General features: G+C 46.1%; 1 protein-coding gene across 1 annotated transcript in view; it reads right to left on the reverse strand.

Moving 5' to 3' along the window:
- Positions 1-2,929: 2,929 nt before the first annotated feature.
- The window catches only part of TMEM71 (transmembrane protein 71), a 42,904-nt gene continuing 23,666 nt past the window's right edge, over positions 2,930-22,167 (reverse strand). Inside the window, exons 5-12 of the mRNA XM_068234950.1 lie at positions 18,875-19,119; positions 18,321-18,452; positions 17,212-17,331; positions 15,116-15,223; positions 11,137-11,218; positions 8,690-8,745; positions 6,000-6,055; positions 2,930-4,702 (exon numbers count right to left, since the gene is read on the reverse strand). Coding sequence (XP_068091051.1) covers positions 4,694-4,702; positions 6,000-6,055; positions 8,690-8,745; positions 11,137-11,218; positions 15,116-15,223; positions 17,212-17,331; positions 18,321-18,452; positions 18,875-19,119 — 808 coding nt within the window. The 3' untranslated portion in view covers positions 2,930-4,693. The remainder of the gene's footprint in view (positions 4,703-5,999; positions 6,056-8,689; positions 8,746-11,136; positions 11,219-15,115; positions 15,224-17,211; positions 17,332-18,320; positions 18,453-18,874; positions 19,120-22,167) is intronic.

Raw genomic sequence — 22,167 nt, forward strand, 5'->3', positions numbered from 1 at the left:
GGAGGAGTGCGGAATGATGGAGAAGGACCAGGAAGACTTCAGGGGTAGGGCTGCTCAAATACGGATCCAGGAGCAGCCCGGATAGTTGCTATCTGGATATCTCCCAGTAAACCTGTGCGGGGGGGGGGGGAGGTCAATCTTACCACGCGCGTCACGTGATTACAGACACTTCCTCCTTCAACCCGGAAGGAGGAAGTGTTTGTAGTCACGTGATGCGTGTGGACCGCATCGTGGGAGGCGCCGAGGGACGGACCGAAGAAGACGTCAGACAGGTAAGATTGACGCTCACCCCGCACAGGTAACTGGGAAATATCTGGATAGGGGGCTGGGAGAAGCCCCAGGTAAGTATTTTTTTTTTCACTGTAGGTTTCCTTTAATCCACAGGAATCATGCAATCAAATTACTCCTCATCTTTCATGATTATATTGACAAAAATAATATATTCCTTTACAGCATTTACAGCACTCTCTGTGCATGAGGTCCACTACGTCAAATGAAAAGTGCATACAACATAGTACATTCATTCATTCATTCAACTCAAAGCTATATAACTCCAGTTGCAGCTAAACTGTAATTCCAGCCTTGTAATCAGTTAGTTATGAAAGGTACCTAGCTTAGCTTAAAATACAAAATGAGTCCATCCGCCTCCTGCTGTCACCTGATAGTTATGGTGGCTTCTAGCAGCCACTTTGGGAAATCTTTGGGAGAAATGGAGGCCTACATGATCAAGCAGCAGAAAGCACCGTAGGAGGTGCCTAATATATATGAAACACTTAAAAACTGTCAGACAGGCAGTGTTAATCTTACATCTCCTGAAGAACAAGGCCAGTATTTACTGGAATTACGTAAAAGGTTTTTTAATTAAGCACTAAAACAGGACAACATGTTTCGCTGTGTCTTGCCCGCTTCTTCAAGTCAATCTGATCAAAGTGCCTTGACAGTCTGGCTGTGCTATCATTTCTGCAGTTTGTTCTGGTTTCTAAAGGTGGCCACTAATGATCCAATCTTTTTCATCCAATCTTACCAAATGTATGTAGTATAAGGATAAGTCTAGTGAATATATTGAATGGATAATTTAGGCAGTTCTCTTATATTACATAGAAATGGTAAGATTGGATGCAAAAGGTTGGATCATTAGTGGCCACCGTACTAGCTATAGAAGCTGCCCCCACCTCTCCCTTTGCCCTTATCCAGAGGGAAGGCGTGAAGGTATCAAGTGTGATTTCCCTAAGCTGTTTGAAGCACAGTGTCCTATCTCCCCCGCTGATTAAAGCTTTTGTTTGCTCATTGCTACTGCTGATTACAGGAGTCCTTATCTGCCTGCTATTTCTGAGGAGAGCAGGTCACAAAAGTAGGTTATTAAAAGCCACCTTTAGAGGCTTTTATTAACCTACTTTTGTGACCTGCTGTCCTCCGTACATCTGGTGACTTGGCTGCCAATTGACCATTCAATTATTATAATCGAAAGAATATCAGTGCTGCCAAGTGCCTGCCAAACAGACAAAGCGACCAATTTTGGGACGAAATTGGTTGCATTAATCGGTCGGACATGCTGCAAGATGGAGGGCCGACTTTCTTGATTGGGTGTGCAGCGGTAATGGCAAGCAATATCATCATAACATTTAAATGTAAAAAGAAAAGGCAGAATGGAAGATGTTTTTATTATTATTAATGAGCCACGTTATTAGCATGCATTTTTAATGTGCTATTGAGATGCCCTGGGGGCTATAAATACTGCTTGGTTCCCTTTAAGTGTTTTTTTTTACAATATATTGGGTGCCTCTGACGGTGCTTCCATGGTTTTAGACCTCTGTTGGAAGATAGCATTTATTATTATTTATTGGATAGGTATTTATTATTATTAGATAATCCTGGTCTTCCGGTGACCACCAAGTATTACCATCTCTCTACCAAGCAGCAGCCTGTCCTCACTGTGGCTGCTCCCTCTGACTACTTGATGGTGCTGCACTAACAGACCAATGGCTTCCCATTCATCCCCAGCGACACTTGTGTAACACCACACTGTCCTCTAGTGGTTGGAGGGAGCAACTTTGTTAAATGGAACTAAACTTTTTATTGGCTGTTTATTTTGACTAGGCCCTCCTGTCTGTTGAAGGTTAACTACACCCAAGACTCAGGGCTCGTTTCCACTATTGCGGTGCGGAATCGCCTGGATTCCACCGCTGATGAAATCGCATGCGGATGCGATTCCCCATGCGTTTTTTGCCGCGAATTCGCATAGGTGAGGGTATATGCGATTTTAACCATGTCACTGCCTGTGTGAATTTACATTGGTACCTATGCGATTTCGCATGCGAATTCGCAGCAAAAACCGCATGGGGAAATCGCATGCGATTTCTCCATTAAATACATTGCATGCAATTCGCATGCATTCCACTCGCAGGCGAATTCTGCGGCTCTTTTGTGCATTTTTTCACCGCTGAAAAAAAACGCACCTCAACAACGCTACAGTGGAAACAGGCCCATCCACTTGCATTACATGTGCGAATCCGCATGCGGATTTGCGATAGTGGAAACGAGCCCTCAACATAAATCCCTGTGAGTGCCAGCAGGTGGAAACACATGATAGCTCCTCTGAACTCCGTGTACAAAAGAAAAAGTAAACACAGTGCAAACTCAACACAATGTAACAAAGTCTATCGCCCGCATGAACGTCACTGGATCATTGTGACTTTGGTCAAGATATAACAAAATAAACGGAGAAAGTACCAGACTACCCATATAAACATGCAGTTAATCACTTGCACAGAAAATGTGACAACGTATTATTAATATCGTATTAATATCAATCTATAGATATCAAAAGACATAAAATGAGAGACTCGGAATATATATATATATATATATATATATATATATATATATATATATATATATATATATGCTAGTAGACCTTCTTAGCCTGGGCTCTAGGTCTTTCTCTTACCGCCGCCACCAGTCAGTGCGCATGCGCGTGCGCCCGCCTGGCTTCCTGGTCCCGTTCTACTGTCCCAACTGTTGTCCGTACTGCGCACATGCGCAGCAGCAAAAACAAAGACCCAGGGAAACTCGGACCCAGGGACAGCTGGACGCAGCGACACAGGGGCTTTATAGTATAGGATATATATTATAGTCTCGTTATAGTAAACTGGTCGGAACCTGGGAACTGAGATTACTATAGCCACTGGATTACTATATAAGCGTTTACTTTAACAAGATTTTACTCTTCCACCACCAAGCTGCGCTGCAATGCCGACAGCCTCCTCCAGGTGATAGGACATGTGACCAGGACCTGAAAGAGGAGATTAGCATTACAGCGCCTCCTGGTGGTGGAAGAGGAGAGACGAACCTGCGTCCAGATCAAGTTAACCTTCTTAGCGGTAATCCCAAGTCAGATTCGGGACAGAAATCTGCAGGTTAGAGCGGTAATCCTGAGCCTGAGTGAGTTATATGCAGGAGCTGCTGCTGCGGTATGTGTTTTTTCTTGTTTTTAGGGTCTAAAAGCTTGTGAAAAAAAATGCACCGCCTTCAGATCCTAAATCTGGAAATAATCATAACGCCAGGGAAGTTAATATCAAAGTACTCCCTGTGCCACTCTGCATTAGGCTGAGGGGGTACAATGGCAGACAGGGGTGCTGCCAAGGTGCAAGTAATGCAAGCCCCTGCTTTGAGCCTCACTTCAAAGGGCTGTCCCTGGTTGGCTACCCTGTGCTCCGCGGCCTCCGGCCCCTTCTGCCGCCTGTAACTTACTTCCCCCGATCTAGCGCCGAATCCTACTGCTTTCATGCTGCCAGCTTCGCATCCCATCACCATACTTCTGGCCGGTGTTCCGACGTGATATGAGAGGCGCTGGCCAGAAGTAACCATGGTGCTAAGAGGCCAGCAGGAGAGCGGTGAGATTCGGCTCTGGATCGGGGCCATGTGACTCTCATGGCCCCGATCCAGGAGGGGCACAAATTAGTTGCCACTTGGGGCCACAAAAACCTTAGCAGCATTCCTGCTGGCAGGCTGGGGAGGCATAAAAGATTGTGACGCCGCCAGCGCGTGTACAAAAAAAAGGCAGGCAAAAAGTTAAATGTTACATGTTGAAAGCAGGATAAGTAATTAACCCTAAAGATCAGAGCAACTCCTGGAAAACTAGGTCAGAGCATCTTCAAACCAAGCATGAGAGTATTACTGGTATGCAGCAGGTAATACCTACCAAAAATGGTCCGAAGAGGAAACACCGGTGAACTGATAACAGGGTCACGGGGACCCAAGGCTCACCGATGTATGTGAAGGTGAAGGCAAGCTTATCTGATCGCACTTGCTGAAGTGGAGCTGGGAAGAAAGGGACCTCAGAGAGATGATTATGCTGGATAGGCTGCCTGGCCTGGCTGTGTGATTCTTTGGACTAACTGGAGAGAAATGAGCTATAAAACTAAGCTGTACGGATTTCCTGGGCCTCTTTAGCTGCCTGTTGCTAGGAGATAAGCTTTAAGCGGTAAATGTTCCTTCAGTTCATCTATCTCTTTAGCATCCGGAGGGTTAGTACCACGATGATTAATGGATTGCCCGCCTCTGTGCCGTGTCATGAATGCCAAGCTTTTTCCCTTAGCTGTACACGAGGGCAGAAGAGGAAAGCTGATGCATGATGGGGAAATCCTGGGTCTGGTGATGCCCACACACATGGGATCCCTCTACACGGGTTTCCTCAGGTGATCTGTGGGCAAACAGAAGAAACGGTGAGACTGCTGAATCACTGGGAAAAAAAATCTGCATGGACTATGGAATAAAAATACTGGAAAAGCTAACATCCTCCTCCTTAGTTTAGCTAATCTGCTCCAATAATCTTGCCTCAGGAAGGGTGTCTGTGTGTGAGGTAGACGGTTCGGGTTAGGCGTCAGGAAGGGTGTCCCTTTGGGGGTAGGCGGTTAGGGTTAGGCGTCAGGAAGGGTGTCCCTTTGGGGGATAGACGGTTAGGGTTAGGCGTCAGGAAGGGTTTTCCTTTTGGGGGTAGGCGGTTAGGGTTAGGCGTCAGGAAGGGTGTCCCTTTGGGGGGGTTGACGGTTAGGGTTAGGCGCCAGGAAAGGGTTTCCCTTTGGTGGGTAGAAGGTTAGGGTTAGGCGTCAGGAAGGGTGTCCCTTTGGGGGGTAGATGGTTAGGGTTAGGCGTCAGGAAGGGTTTCCCTTTGGGGGGTAGACAGTTAGGGTTAGGCATCAGGAAGGGAGTCCTTTGAGGGGGAAGACGGTTAGGGTTAGGTGTCAGAAAGGGTTTCCCTTTGGGGGGTAGACAGTTAGGGTTAGGCATCAGGAAGGGTTTCCCTTTGTGGGGTAGATGGTTAGGGTTTGGCGTCAGGAAGGATGTCGCTTTGGGAGGTAGACGGTTGGGGTTAGGCGTCAGGAAGAGTGTCTGTGCAGGGTGGGGGCAGTTAGGGTTAGGCGTCAGGAAGAGTGTCTGTGCAGGGTGGGGGCAGTTAGGGTTAGGCGTCAGGAAGGGTGTCTGTGCAGGGGGTAGACTATTCGGGTTAGGTGTCAGGAAGGGTGTCTGTGCAGGGGGTAGACGATTAGGGTTAGGCGTCAGGAAAGGTGTCTGTGCAGGGGGTAGACTATTCGGGTTAGGCGTCAGGAAGGGCGTCTGTGCAGGGGGTAGACGATTAGGGTTAGGCGTCAGGAAGGGTGTCTGTGCGAGGGGGGGGACGGGGACAGTTAGGGTTAAGCGTCAGGAAGGGTGTCTGTGCGGAGGGGGGGGGGTCTTTAGGGTTATGCATGGGAGGGAGGCTTCTATGTGAGAGTAAGGTTAGGTTTAGCTATAACAAACTATCATTATTTATTAGCAATATTTTACAATCCTTCTTTACACTCTAATAGCAAACTATCTGTAAATTTACCGATATTCTCCTATCAGCTTTCCTGGGTGCCCAAATTTCCAGGCAACCTTTCATAACGTACACACGTGCCCACCCTGGGGAGTGATATAGCTGAGCCCGGTGTTCCCTCTTACCGTCTGCTGTCACTTACCTTTCTGCCTAGACTCATGTGTGCTGTGCTGCTTCTCGACACCGGAAATAGGATGACTGTTAAACAGAAGATAATGGTGTCAGGATGAGCGATAATACAAACGTGGAGCCTTTCACTCCTACGGGCTTCTTAAAAAAAGAGCATTTCAATATGCCTCATGACTTCACATTTTTATGGGCCCTTCCACACTGCATGCGCTTCGATCCGATTTTTGAAGCGCATGCGTTAACATAGTAATCGCGGGAACACTATACAGAGTGATATGTTTTTTACCCAATCGCACATATAGTGCTTGCTGCAGTTTGCCTGCGTTTAGGTTAACCTGTTACTGCAAACATGACACATTAAAACATTCTGTTTGCTCCTCTTAGCGGCAAACAGGAGGTTTATATGCAACACTCGCTGCTATTGCCAATGTGCATGTGTGTGCGCACTCCTGCCGCTCGCACCTGCCGAGACTGACACATCTCTGATTGGTGAATCACAGTGCCTGTAAGCAGAGCCGGGACAAGGTCCTCCAGCACCCAAGGCTGAGACACCAAAGTGCGCCCCTCCATCCCTCCCACCTCAGCTGTCACACACTGATTGCTATTACACTAAGAGGGCCACAGCGCCCACAACCTCCCCAACACCTTAATATCTAGTTATCTGGCTTGCAGTCACTGCTACGTATCTCCTTTTCTTATTTCTTTCTGCTAAATACACAATTAGTAATGACAGCTGAATGAATTGTGCGCCCCTCCTACACTGCGCCCTGAGGCTGGAGCCTCTCTCGCCTCTGCCTCGGCCCGGCCCTGCCTGTAAGGGAATGATCATGGCTTCAAAGAGAAGCCAATGATCATTCCTGTAACAAACACTGCCTGTGTGCTTTGTTACCACCCACCCCCATAGTAACCATAATAGAACACTTGAACAAAATAAAAAAAAGTGATAACATTTAAAACAAAAAAAACATAAAATAGTTAACTTAGAGACTCAGCTTTTTTTTTAACCACTTAATGACAACCAGACTTATAAAAACGCCCTGCTAGAGCCTCTTAACGGCTCCAGGACGTTTTTATAAGTCAAACAGTGCTGCTGCAACTGTGCACGTGCGCGCTCCCGAGTGTGCACGTGTGTTCCCGCGTGTGTGCATGCGAGACTAGTGAGAAAAAAATATACCTTTATTTCCAAATAATATAGTCACCATACTTTGTACTAGGGACATGATTAAAATCTTGTGATAACCAGGACAAATAGGCAGATAAAATATGTGGGTTTTATGTACTGTAGCAGTGTTTATATTAACACTATAGGGGATGAAATTGGAGAAATAGTGTATTTTTTCATTTTTTCCTTGTTCTTCCCTTTAAAATGCATAGAAAATAAAGTAATTACTGAAAAGAAATATCAACCCCAAAAAGCCCAATTGGTGGTGAAAAAAAACAAGATATACAGTGGGTTGCAAAAGTATTCGGCCCCCTTGAAGTTTTCCACATTTTATCACATTACTGCCACAAACATGAATCAATTTTATTGGAATTCCACGTAAAAGACCAATACAAAGTGGTGTACACGTGAGAAGTGGCACGAAAACCGTACATGATTCCAAACATTTTTTACAAATCAATAACTGCAAAGTGGGGTGTGCGTAATTATTCAGCCCCTGAGTCAATACTTTGTAGAACCACCTTTTGCTGCAATTACAGCTGCCAGTCTTTTAGGGTATTTCTCTATTAGCTTTGCACATCTAGAGACTGAAATCCTTGCCTATTCTTCTTTGCAAAACAGCTCCAGCTCAGTCAGATTAGATGGACAGCGTTTGTGAACAGCAGTTTTCAGATCTTTCCACAGATTCTCGATTGGATTTAGATCTGGACTTTGGCTGGGCCATTCTAACTCATGGATATGTTTTGTTTTAAACCATTCCATTGTGGCCCTGGCTTTATGTTTAGCGTCGTTGTCCTGATGGAAGGTGAACCTCCGCCCCAGTCTCAACACCAAGAGGGGTTCTGAGCGTTTTTTTTAAACGCTTCCTGGTCGGCTGAACCGATTGGCTAATGAATGTGAATGGGATGGTGCACACCAGATCGGTTCGTTTTTTCCCTAAACGCAAACTTGGGTCCTGCAGAATTTTTGCGGTTTTCTGAGGCGTTACTGCCTCAATGTAAAGTATAGGAAAGCGGAAAACTGCTCTGAAAAATCTAGATCAGAGTTATTTTCCAAGCATTTTTGTTACAGAAGCTGCTCAGTAATATCTCTACTTTAACAAAATATAAAATCTGCTACACAAAAAAGCTCCCAAAAACGCTAGGCATGTGTAGAAAATCTCTCTAAACATGTCTAGAATGGTTCTGCAAAACCTCTTCAAAAACCGCTAGCATTTGCGGATCTGCCAGCGGTTTTTGGTGTGCACTGCCCTTAGAGTTGTCCCATAATAATGAGAACAATATAGTGTTTAAAACCCACTATCAAACAAGTGGGAACTCCTACCTCCATCAGGGTAGTTGCCATCACCCAAAATGGTAGGCTAATATCCCCTGCAGCCAATTTTCCAGCTTAGGTGGATTGTACAGAGGATAGAGACTACCTAGATCAAAGTAAAAAATTGTACAAAAATTTCCAGGAAAAAGGTTACAATACTGAGAAGGCAGAACAAGCTTGGAATTAGTTCCTTTGCCCACCAGAGACAGAAATGCCGGCTTACTTACAGGCAAAGCTGAGCAGCAGGATGAACAGGCTCGGGAAGAAGATGCTTGTCCAGAATCTGCAACAGGCCAACATTGGTAATTAAAAATTAATATGACCAAAAACTATTTGGACCAATCCAATGCAGTCCAGTTCCAAGTTGCATAAACGCACATAATAGTAGTGTAATATGTGCAGGTACTGCAATTTATTGGTCCAATTTTAAGTTGCAAACATTTTGCATTACATTTGCATCAACTCATAATGATTAGCGCCTCATTGACCAGCACTGACATTTTACAAGAAAGGTGGATTTTCCCTTCAAACCCTTAACCCTAAAAAGCTGTCCACAATCTCTTTCCCCGGTACATATCCTCACTAATTTCCAGATACCAACCCAACCGCAATTTCAGATCTGACTGCAGACAACCTGCTGATGTCCTCCTCTAGAATCAGCTCCTAGCATTTACGTATACAAGATTTCGCACGCGCTTCACCCCTTCTCTGGAATCCTCTTCCACGACACATCCGTCACTTTCCAATCTTTGATATCTTGAACACTCCCTCAAAACTCACCTTTTCCGACAAGCATACACTCTACCTTAGGCCAGAACCCCTTTGACCTCTGGCCAAGTTGCACTCCTACTAGATTTCCTAAAACACACTGCCTCTAGGTACGAGTATTGTATACTACACCTCCCGTTATTTTCCCCTATCCCTTTAGATTGTAAGCTCACAAGGGCAGGGCTCTCTTACCATTTTGTATCTTAAAATTAGTTATAATTTGTATTCATCGTGTTACTTCTGTCACTGTGAATACCAATTTTGTATTTTGCATTGATTCTGTATTTTGTACCAACTCTGTATTTGGTATAATGGTGTACAACATTGTCTGCATTATTATGTACTCCATGTTTGTTTCTTACTTTGTACAGAGTCACGGAATATGTTGGCGCTATATAAATCAATATTTAATACAAATAATAAATGGGTATCCAATACTGGTACTTTCACAAACCCTCCAAATAGATAGTGAGATAAATTCACACTGCAAGGGTAATATTTTTGGGGTGCTGGTATGTTTTCTGACTTGTGGAAAGAAATCCCATGTGAATACAGGGAGGAGGGGCGGAGTCCATGCAGATAGGATCCTTTCTGGGAATCAAGGCGTGCACACCAGCAATGCAAGGTCAAGTGCAGTTTGAGGTGTTTTTTTCACTTGTCGGTTTTCAGGTTCCTTAAAGGACACCTGAAGTGAGATTGTTATGGAGGCTATCCTGCTGATCTTTTGTCTCGAATACTTTTAGCCCTAGCCCCTGAACAAGCATGAAGCAGATCAGGAGCTTCTGACATTATTGTCAGATCTGCTTGTTTCTAGTGTTAATCAGACGCTACTGCAGCCAACTAGATCAGCAGGGCTGCCAGGCAATTGGTATTTTTTAACCCTTTGCCGACCGCTCCCAGCCGAGTGGTGTGAACTCGGCGGCAGCCCCAGGACCACTCCACGACAATTGGTGTAAAGTCCTAGGGGCGGAGATTGCAGGGGATCGCGCACGCATGCATCTTGGCTTGAATGACGGAGCTCCGCTCTGTCATCAAACTCGCATCGGAGATCGCCGTCTATTTACATCGTACAGCGCTGCAATCTACGGCAGCGCTGTACTGGGGACAGCTGTGTGACACGGCTCTCCCCCTGGGCAGCAGGGAAGTGATCCGCTGTCATTGGCTGAAGCCTATGACAGCCGATCACGCTAATTGGTTGGCGGGGGAGGGAGGGTTAAAAAAATAAATTAAAAAATTGCTAAATTTATTGAAAAAATAAACAAATATTAAAAAAAATATAAACATTGGGGGAGCAATCAGAGCCCACCAACAGAAAGCTGTGTTGGTGGGCAGAAAAGGGGGGGAGGGATCACTTGTGTGCTAGGTTGTACGGCCCTACAGCAAGGCCTTAAAGCTGCAGTGGCCTAATTTGTAAAAAAATGGCCTGGTCACTACGGGGGGTTTGATCCCGGGGTCCTTGAGTGGTTAAAATGAAATAAATATGGCAGCCTCCATCTCCCTCTCCCTCTCACTTCAGTTGTCCTTTAAGTTCAATGCTGGGCTAAAGTTCCTCTTTAAGTGACCCTTGCAACATGTTCTAATCCACCAGAACGCTTGTAGTGTGAACAAACCCTTAAGCCGCATCTACACGTGTAGATGCGGCGGCGATGTTCCTTATCAATCGAGCCGCTAATGTGGAAGATAAGCGGCACCGGCGGGGACGAGCGGGGAATCGAATCCGGCGCAGACGCGGCGGGCACACGCGGGGACGCGGAAGAGGCGATCCAGCGGCTAATCGAGCCGCCGGATCGGAGCCTCATCTACCCGTGTAGATGAGGCTTAAGACCTGCTGCAAAAACTCCTAGTGGTCTTTTTTCTCCTCAACATAAGTGTGTAGCCTGTGTCGGGATATGACAGGTTTTCTTACCTCATACACAGGAAAATGAGGATGACAGAGATGCAGATATACAAGACTGGAGTATAGACACTGGACTTCACCCTTTCATTACCTGAAAAGAAATGCACACACTGAATATATACATATCTTAGAGAAGAAGTATAATAGCACAAATTGCCTCCTAAATCAGTTATAATGCTTTAATGTGGATGCCTGCGATCCACTGATAAATAAAACTGCTTTTTCCAATCAATGTTGAATTGATTTTTTTCAGTCAAAACCCAAGGCCCTATGTTTATTTGTTAATTTAGTCTCTTGGAAAAATGTTCCATAGTGTATGCCACCTTAAGACTTGTAGGGGAGTGCTGAACTAGTCAGCATTAGCAGTGGTCAGTTATAAGTTACCGTATAGATAAATAGGCTCATTCCCGGATAAAAATAGGCCAAATGCAGTGACCTGCTGATAGGCTGACTCCCCAGTATGCTGCCCTATCCACCCCCCATGCAGAGTGCACATTGGACAGGGCCAGATCAATGGAGCCCAGAGCAACAATGGCACGGGGTCTCTGGCAAGGGTGGAGGGGCATGTCAGAAACCAGCAGGTGAAGGGGGTAAGGGGGCACCATGCCATGATCCATCTAGCAGAGCCCCCCACAGGTCTTCCCACTTCCCCATCCCATCCCTCCAGGTGTATAGTGGTCTCTGGGAATTAGACAGCAAAGCGGCTCACCTGTCCAGCCTGTTCCTCCATCAGTCTGCATGCTCCCCATCTCCCCTGCCAGCGCATATTCTGAGTAACTGAGCATTTGTAACTCACATGGGGCCTGATTCACAAAGCGGTACTAACAGGTAGCACGCTGGTGAAAAGCCCTTTATCATGCCTAAACTCAGTTTAGGCATGATAAGTTTAGGTGTGATAAGTTTAGGCATGATAAGTTTAGGTGTGATAAGTTTAGGTGTGATAAGTTTAGGCGTTAGCACCGCAGTGCACAGCTGATCAAAAGTTTTACGCTAGCAAAGTCTGATGCACTTTGTATAAAGTGTAATGGCCCTGCTTTGCGTGCAGGACTTTGCAAGTGATCTAAACTTATCTAAACTTATCATGCCTAAACTTATCACACCTAAACTGGCTTTTCACCAGCGTGGTGCAATGGTTATCATGCCTAAAGTCTCTAACTGGGTTAGCACCGCTATGTGAATCGAGCCCATGATATTCAACCGGGCCACTGAGAATATTTGGTCAACAGGGAGTACGCAGACTGATGGAGGCGCACGCCAGCTGGAGATGTGAGCCACTCCGCTACCAAATTCTGTGCAAGAGACCCACGGACCGCTATATGCTTAGGGTGAGACTTTGGGTGGCTTCACAGCCGGCTTAAAGGCCTTGGGTAGTTGCCCAGTTTACCTCTATGGACAAGGCCTCTTTAACCCCCGATGGAGCCCCTGGGCAAAAGCAACTTGGGGCCCCCATCCGCCAGCAAAATTTGCATCCAGCCGGCTGCTACCCCCGACCTCCCCTTTAACATTTCTGTGCTTCTGAGGTTGCGCTGACCTCCGACCTTCCCCCTAATTTGTCCACGCTAAGTCAGTGCACTATATCTGCCAGGCCCCCCATGGTGCCGGAACCGAGACCTCACCCCTAATTCCTCTGCACTGAGTGCTGCTGTGTTGTTGCCGTTTGCCCATCTTCATCCCATTTCCTGTGTGATCTGGCACATGCTACACATGACAGGATGTGCCAGTCACACAGGAAGTTGGATGGAAACGGACAGACAGCACCAACACAGCAGCTGGGAAGGTGAAATGCAAATGCTGCGATCCTGCTGGGGCCCGGATAGCAGAGATAATGCACTCAGCGCGGAGCAATTAGGGGGTAGGTTGGAACCAGCAGCGTGGGAGGGGCCCAGCGGTGCAACGCCAAAAGCACAAAAATGTTATGCGGGAGGTTGGGGGCCCCAGCAGTGCTCGGGGCCCTGGACAATTGCCCCCTTGCCTAAATGGAAGCCCCGGCCATGCCTATGGGAGCGTCAGCTCTGCCTATGGAAGCGCTGGCGTTGGAAGCACCGGCCCTGGCACTGGAAGCATGCCGGAAAACATAGCTACCTCTCATCACTCCAGCTTGAGTATTTGCATCTCCGGGGCAGCTTAGTAACTCTTCGCTAAAGTTCCAGGCATATAAGTTATAACAGATGGATCTAAACTAAGATGACGACAGCAAGAACTGATTTATGTTTTAACTCAGATATTCTAAATGTCCTGCCAAGTAAATGATTGTGTTATAGCTGGCGAGACCAACAGGACCAATCAGAAGAAACGAGTCCCATCTCCATGGCCAAGTGCTATTGCAGGAGCAGATCGGCTCTGCCTTCAAGTTTCTTCTTCAAAACTTTGTCAGGACAAGGCCAGATGGAGCCAGCATGGCTGGGGTACACAGATAAGTTTAGAGGATGGGAGGGACTAACCAAAATTTGGAAATGGACTAAAAATAAAAGGGACCTTGAAGCCAGCGAGGTCCATCGGAATCCTCTGGCTTCCCTCCGGTCTCCGGCTGGAGGATCTGGTAGCGCACGACTTTGCCGGGAGTCATGCCCATCTGCACCCAGCTCAATAATGCACCAGTCACTGCAAGCATTCTGTGCAAGCGCGGTTCATAATTGCAAGAACCGCACATGTGCAAAACGCTCACGTGACAGGTCTGTGATCCCGGCAAAGTTGCGCACTATCGGGAGAACCAAGGAGACCCAGAGGACACCAAGGGACCTCGCAAGCTGGAGGAAGCCCCAGGTAAGTTCAAATTCCCTTTTTATCCTCTGTTCAGGGTTCCTTTACTGCAGGGGTGTCAAACTCAAATACGAAGTGGGCCGAAATTGTACAGTGGGACCTAGTGGCAGGCCAACCCTCAATGTCTAGTAGACACCTCACTCCCTTATAAAGTTCCCTGGTGGCCCTCCTCCCTCCCCTGTAGTTCCCTAGTGTTTAGTGCTTTACCCCTCCCTCTACCATATGGCTTTCCTGGTGATATAGGGCTTCACCTCCAATACAGCTTCACTGGTGGTTTAGAGTGGGCCAAACATAATGCAAAGTGGGGAAACCACTTAAAGGGACAAATTAATGGCTCTAGCCTGCGGGACAGAGTTTGACATGTATGCTTTAAAGAGACACTGAAGCGGAAAAAAAATATGATATAGTGAATTGGTTGTGTACTATGAATAATTACTAGAAGATTAGCAGCAAATAACTTAGTCGGAGAGCTTAATGGCTTGTTTGCATAAAGATAACAACTGGAGTTTCTCAACTCTTCCTGTACTGGAAACAATTACACTGATGTATCTGATCTTAATGTTTTATTTCTTAGCTGTGCTACACATACAAATCATAATATCATCATTTTTTTTCGCTTCAGTGTCTCTTTAAAGGGAACCTGAATGCAGGGAATATGGAGGCTGTCATTTTCATTCTCTGATAAACAATGCCAGTTGCCTGACTTCTGTGCTGATGCTACGCCTCTAATACTATAAGTCGCAGGATCAGAATGAGCAGCAGATCAGATGCTGTGACTCTGGTGTGACTGCTCTGACTGCATGCTTGTTGCAGGGCTGTGACTCAAACACAACTAAAGTCAAAAGCTCAGCATGCAACCGGCATTGTTTATAAGAGGATGAAGATGGCAGCCTTCATATTCTTCGAACAGGTTCCCTTTATTAAAAGGGAGATAATCTTAGCTTGTACTGATGAAGGCCAAAGCAGCCCAAACCGCTGTCTGCAAGTGGGACTATATTATTCTATAAAATGTAAAGCTATAGGTATACTATAAAACTATGTATACTGTAAAACTGGGTATATTTCTGACTTTGCGAGGACAAAGGGGAATGATCTGCCTGTTCAGCCCACTATCCTGGAGCAATGCATTATGGGTGTTGATCCCGGCACATATGGAAGTGATACTTGCATATTCCTTCTGTTTTGAACATGGCAGGGCTGCACGTTGGAAGGAAATCCTCATCCTTACCGAGTTTTGTTTCAGTGACTCCCTCCAGGCTTCCGATCAGACAAGTCTGGATCGTCTTTTGTGGTGTCATAAGGAACGTCTCTGCATTGTTTACAAGTATGCCGTGACCTGTAAAAAGAAATATGAATATACTAACACTGATATTATGGTAATGGAAAGTTAAAGAAGTGAATATTTGCCAGATGAAGGAAAAGGATCAGAAAAATGTCTTTTCACTCTTGCTAAAGTTGCACCTCGCCCATGGACCTGCCGAGGAGAAGCTACACAGGTGTGCGGACAATCACAGGTACAGAGGATCGAGTCCTGTAATTCAGAGCGCTGTGTAAGTCCAGGGAACAGTTAAGAAGAGGCACCCAAAAATATACAAAAAGATATAAAATAGTTAAAGGGATACTGTAGGGGGGTCGGGGGAAAATGAGCTGAACTTACCCGGGGCTTCTAATGGTCTCCCGCAGACATCCTGTGTTGGCGCAGCCACTCACCGATGCTCCGGCCCCGCCTCCGGTTCCCTTCTGGAATTTCTGACTTTAAAGTCAGAAAACCACTGCGCCTGCGTTGCAGTGTCCTCGCTCCCGCTGCTGTCACCAGGAGTGTACTGCACAGGCACAAGACCATACTGGGCCTGCGCTGTGCGCTTTTAATGACATCAGCGGGATCGAGGACACGGCAACGCAGGCGCAGTGGTTTTCTGACTTTAAAGTCTGAAATTCCAGAAGTGAACCGGAGGCGGGACCGGAGCATCGGTGAGTGACTGCGCCAACACAGGATGTCTGCGGGGGACTGTTAGAAGCCCCAGGTAAGTTCAACTCATTTTCCCCTGACCCCCCTACAGTATCCCTTTAAAAATGTTTAAAAAGAAGGTGTTAGCTTATTTTCACAGATGACAACTGCTTAATTTTCCCAACTTTTATTAAATAGCACAACGGACAATACGTTTTGCTTCCTGTGTTTTTACCCTGGTTGGAGGGGGGGTGGGTGTTAGAAATGTTAATTTCCTATTAAAATTGTTATTTTTGGAGAAAACAGTTGTAAAATAGGAGGAGTTAGGAAGTTAGGAAGGTCTCTCAGACAGTGCAGTGTGTGAGGGAAATTGCTGTTGCTGAGGTAACCAATACATCTGCTGTATTGATACCAGCAGGCTCTGAGGAGGAATTCAGCAGGGGGGAGGAGCCCTTCACAAATCCTGCCTAGCCTGCACTTCTGCACTGGATCTGCAGAACTGCTATCAAGCACTTCTTATTCTGCAGCAGTTTAGGGATGGATTTGCACTTTTCTTAACTGTAGTGCAGCTCTAGAACTCCCCCCCCCCCCCGTAAACCTTTGAAGGTGCCCTGAATATTTACACTGTGTTCCTTGCCTACCCCTGGTGACCCTCACAGCCAGGGAGTTCATCTTGCAAGGGTCATAAAACAAGTGTGGCCATAATAATCTTCACACCCAAGTGTAGCCACAAAAACACCTGATCTGAAGGATGGGCCCTTTTATTGGAGGGAGTGAAGTGGTAGTTTGACCCCCCCTTGCAGCTCTGCCCCCCGCCCCCGTACGCCCCTACCTGCCAAACAGCACAGTCAGAAACCTGACCTGACGTTCTCCTGGCCACATGAGCTATTGCAGAGAGCTCCGGACATTCTGATTGGACCGTGGAGGTGCAGCACACTATTATCTCTGTGATGTAAAGAAACTCTCAGGCCGCATTCCGAGCTTGCACTACTTTGAGCGTTCTTAAAGGGGAACTGAAGAGAGAGGTATATGGAGGCTGCCATGCTTATTTCCTTTAAAGCAATACCAGTTGCCTGGCAGCCCTGCTGTTCCTCTGCCTTTAATACTATAAGCCACAGCCCCTGAACAAGCATGCAGCAGATCAGGTGTGTCAGTGGTTCAGACTTATAAGTCTGATCTGACAAGACTAGCTGCATGCTTGTTTCTGGTGTTATTCAGATACTACTGCAGAGAAATAGACCAGCAGGGCTGCCAGGGAACTGGTATTGTTTAAAAGGAAATAAATATGGCAGCCTCCGTATACCTCTTACTTCAGTTCCCCTTTAATCCGTCTCTGGTCCCAGTTGCCCAGGTTTGATGATTCCACTGATACTTACCATCATCTACGCAAGCGTTCTCTATGTTGGTGCTAAATAGAGTGGCTTTCTCTGAGATTCCACCCACTTCTTCTGAGCTGAGATGACTTGGAACAGGAATCAAGTTTGTATTTACAGTATCTGAAATCAAAACAGAAAGATGGAATAATGTAACCTGTCATTGTGCCCCAGCTACTTAACAGAATCACTTCAGAAAGTGCGCTAACAAAAAATAACAATGAGCAGGGCTGAGGCAGAGGCGAGAGAGGCTCCAGCCTCAGGGCGCAGTGTAGGAGGGGAGCACACAACTCACTCAGCTTTCATTCCCCTATTGTGCTTGAAGCAGAGAGAAATAAGAAAAGGGGATACATGGCAGTGACTGCAAGCCAGATAACTAGAGATTAAGGTGTTGGGGGCCCTGAGGTTTTTTCCCCTCCGCCCCCCTCCCAAGCACTTTATATATAACAATTGATACGGCGCACCAAAACCTGCCAATGGCAACTACAGTGTCAGAGGTGCAAGAAGGGGATGATGAACAGTTTGTTAATGATTACCACTATTCAAAGCATCTATAGAAGTGATCATTACCAGCACAGGGCTGATACAGAGCTAATATTGCGGTTATGGAGGACCCCTCTGGGCCCCTCTAGCCCAAGGGCCCAGGAGTGGTAGCAACCTCTGCACCCTCTATTGCTATGCCACTCAGGGCCGGTGCTACCATAAAGGCAAAAGGGGGAAATTGCCTTAGGGCCCCAGAACCTGTAGGGGCCCCGCAAGGTGCTTCCCCCTCCCCTCCAGCTATGGTGACCCCATACATGCCTGCAGAGAACGAGGAAGAGAGGCGCCGTAGGGAGGAGTCCGGAGTGTAGAGCGCGGTGCTGCCTCCTGTGTTCTGTCTGGATTAGGTAAGACTCTTTATAAATCAATAATAATCATAATATATCTAGATATGGTACCACTAGTCTCCACCAAATATAATGGTATATGCAAATAGTTTTATATGCAAATGAAATGCAGTGTTCTACTGCATATCATTTGCATTACATTTTCATGCAAGTGAGATTTATTTGCATCTCATTGACGATCTCTAACCATTTCCTGCATGAATAAGAATGGCCACAGACACTTACCGATATCTTGCGGTGACTCACAGGTCAGCTGTGCTCTCGCGGTGTGATCACTGACTTCTGGCTGTATGACCCGGGGAATGCGTATAGGACTGGGCTGTATCATGCTGTTTCCTGTCCAGCGGTTAGTATTGCCTGCGCCATAAAGGGACGAAAACACATCATTTTTTGTATTAAAGGACCACTATAGCGAAAATCGTAAAATTTTAAATCCATGTAAACATATACAAATAAAAAGTATTTTTTTTCCAGAGTAAACTGAGCCATACATTATTTGTCTCCTATGTTGCTGTTGCAAAATCGCCAGTAAACGCTCATGAAATCGCTTACAAAACGCTAAATTAAAAACGCTGGCGATTGCGGTTAGCGATAGCGCTCTGTAGTGGATTCCAGGCATCAATCTACCATTACAATTACAGACGGGGCATTTCTTGGTCAGAGGGCAAATAGACGTAATCAGCAGGGCTCAAATACTTCTTCCTCTCACTGCTACATAAGAGACCATCCTGAATTCTATTTGAACTAAAAGCTTTTATGAGAATGAAGGAAACACTCACCGCTGTAGAGACTGAATGTTTGAGGGAAGTCAAGAGGCTCACAGTCCCCGACGTCTTCTCCATAAGGGGGTCTCCAGTCATCTCCATAAGGGGTTCTCCAGTCTTCTCCATGTGGGGGTCTCCAGTCATCTCCATAAGGGGTTCTCCAGTCTTCTTCATGTGGAGGTCTCCAGTCTTCCTGGTCACCATTGCTGGAAAGATCGAGGGCTCTCTGTGCATGGGGTCTACGTCTCCTCCTAAAGATTCTGTACAATGAAGCCATGAATGGACAAAGGCCTCAATCAACTAAGGTTGAAGGACTTTGTAGAACAGTGGACAATTGGCCTTAATTCTGGTAGGGTTATCAAACAAATTACCTCATGTGAGGTAATTTACCTCATGAGGTAATGCCATTTAGCAATTCTGGTAGGTTTTAGTCATGTTTTACCTCATGATGTAAATTATGAGATAATTCATGAGGTAATTTACCAAAAATAGCTATTGTCATGGAAATTAGGGGGCATGTTAGCACATAATTTACCAATCAGTTTAAGACCTGCCTGTACCTGGAGTTAGTGGAGTTCCTACTGCTGTTTTAGTGTTGTTCCTATTCAGCCTGTGTAGTAGAAAAGATAGTAGAACTAAAACTCCAAATATTTACTGGATTTTTTTTATAGGGGGTGCCTATCAGTGCTGCTAAGGGTACCCCTTTTCAAAATTCGGATCTGATTCGGATCCGGATACCCCGATATCAGATCCGGGTCAGATATCCGAGTTCAAAATTTTCCGATCCGAATCGGATATCAGACCTCAGTATCCGGGCGGATTCAAATATCCGGATAGAAAACCGGAAGTGCTTCTAAAGCGTTTTTTTTTTTGGTAAATGAGGCATGTAGCATCATGTATTTTTAAAGGGAAACACTCATTGATGATGTGGGGACTTAAAATCCCCCCCACCCCCAAAAAAATGGCTGTCAATTAACATCAGGACTAGGTTCCAGACAGCGGTCGTGCAGTTGTGTCCAAAGTCCAACTGCACGACTGGGACAGCACAGTTATCAGCCCAGACACCTCCAAAAATTACACAGCAATTGTGGTAAGGTAATCACCATGGGTACCACGGCACAGGTAAAACATTACAAAGGAGAGGTTCCAGGAAGCGGTTGTACTGCCGCAGTTGGGGCCACCCCACAACTTGGACAGCACAGACACCTCCAAAAAAATGTACACAGCAATTGTGTTCAAATAATCACCATGGCACCTAGTGTTGGTAGTACCACGGCTGTAAAAAAAATTTGAACCTGGCTTATCAATGAAGATGGAGCCAGGAGGTTGTGGTGGTAAAGGGTAGTGGTAAGGCAGGCATAGTGATTCCCACTCAGCCACTTCATTTCCCCCTCTTGCCAACAACAGGGGCCAGGAACTCACCTTCCACCCAAGCCTGGTTCATTTTCAGAAAAGTCAGTCTGTCCACAGACTGGGAGGACAGACAAGAGCGCTTCTCAGTGAACACGCCACCGGCCGCACTGAAGCACCTTTCTGACAGCACGCTGGAAGGTGGGCAGGACAGCACTTCCAGGACATACTGCGCCAGCTCGCTCCAGATATCCAGGTGCTTGACCCAGTAATCCAAGGAGTCCACAGGGGTGTCGGTGTCAAGCCCACTGTAGGACCCCATGTAGTCGGCCACCATCCGGGTCAGGTTCTGATGAAATGTTGACGGAGGCCGCGATGTTGCTCCCTCTCCTCTTGGCCTTGCTGACCCTCCCCCGGCTGCCAGTGCCAGACATAGTACAAGATATGTGATGTCACAGATGATGTGGGGTACTTGTCCTTTATTAATAAGGGGCTTGGACTTTGAATCAGCACGGAGTGACAGACAGCAGAGTAGAACAAGACACACTGACACTGCTCACTGCTCAGTCAGCAGCACAGCAGCACTGCAATAATCTGTAGTAGCTAATACAGTACTACTCTCTAACAACTAATAGCACTGCAGTGACTACACAATAACACAGTAATCCTACCTATACTGTCTGTAACTACTAGCTAGCTAAGGCTGATAGCAGGCCAGCCAGCAGCAGGAGGCCTGGACTGTGCACAGCACACACAGACACAGACACAGGACCTAACTAGTAGGCAGCTGCTGCAGCTCAAAGTCTGACTGACTGACACTAACAAATTACATAGGCTAGCTATCTATAAAACAATATAACAATAGTGTAGTGAAGGTGTTTATGTGTAAAAACGCTGGGTTTCACAGTGTGATAATGCACTTGCTTAGCCAAACAGCACTGGAGTTGTCTCTCAGTGTGCAGTCACAAAGCAAGGACGAGATTCTCATCATGGCCCCCCTCCTTATATACTGGAGGGACTGGCCAATGTTCTCCTCTGTGATTGGTTGCTTGGGCTTAGGCTGGGAGCCCTCTGATTGGCTCAATGACGTCATGGACGTCATCTCCATGGTTACAGTATCCAGATTCGGATATCCGACGGGTATCCGCGGATATCCGGGTATGCAACCAAATATCCGCGGTTTGCTATACGGATTTGGGCCCAGGTATCCAGAATCCGAAACCGGGCAGATAGCTGAAAAAGTTCGGATTATCCGGGTTATCCGGAATAGCAGCACTGATGCCTACACTGTAAGTATAACATCTTCCAAAGACTATCCTCACTTATGGAAGACAATTAAAGACTTATATTATTTATTTACTGCTTGCTTACCGCTGAAATACCTCAGTTACCTCTGGTTTTACCTCATATTTTACCTCATGTTCGGAAATGGAGAAAAATCTTTCAGAATTGCTAAAAAGAGGAAAATAACTCATGAGGTATTTTACCTACAAAAAATATATATACCTCACATAGCTACCAGAATTGAGGCCATGTGGATGATACAACAAACTTTTTAAATAAATTGTTTATTTTACTCTAACGTTTCAATGGTATATCCATAGAAAATAAGGTATTTCCAACTGGGCAATTTTTTCTGCTCATGAAGACATTTCATCAGTCCTACAGAACAAGTTAACGTGCTTAGGTGCCCATACATCAGACGATGCATGGGCAGATCGACCAAGAGACAAATCTCTCTCTGATCGAATCTGATCAGAGACAGATCTGTTACTTGCCCATACACAAGAAGAGGGAGATCCTTGACCTGAGGAAGCAGACGGGCACCCTCAAAACACATTGTCAATTTTATGTGCACAAATAAAAGACCTTTTTTCAATAGACTGGTACAAATTCTTCATGAGAGGTAAGATTACCTCTCTGTTTATGAGATCAACAGCTTTATAAGCCTATCTTTT

This window comes from Hyperolius riggenbachi, chromosome 5, assembly GCF_040937935.1.
Source record: "Hyperolius riggenbachi isolate aHypRig1 chromosome 5, aHypRig1.pri, whole genome shotgun sequence".
Lineage (NCBI taxonomy): Eukaryota > Metazoa > Chordata > Amphibia > Anura > Hyperoliidae > Hyperolius > Hyperolius riggenbachi.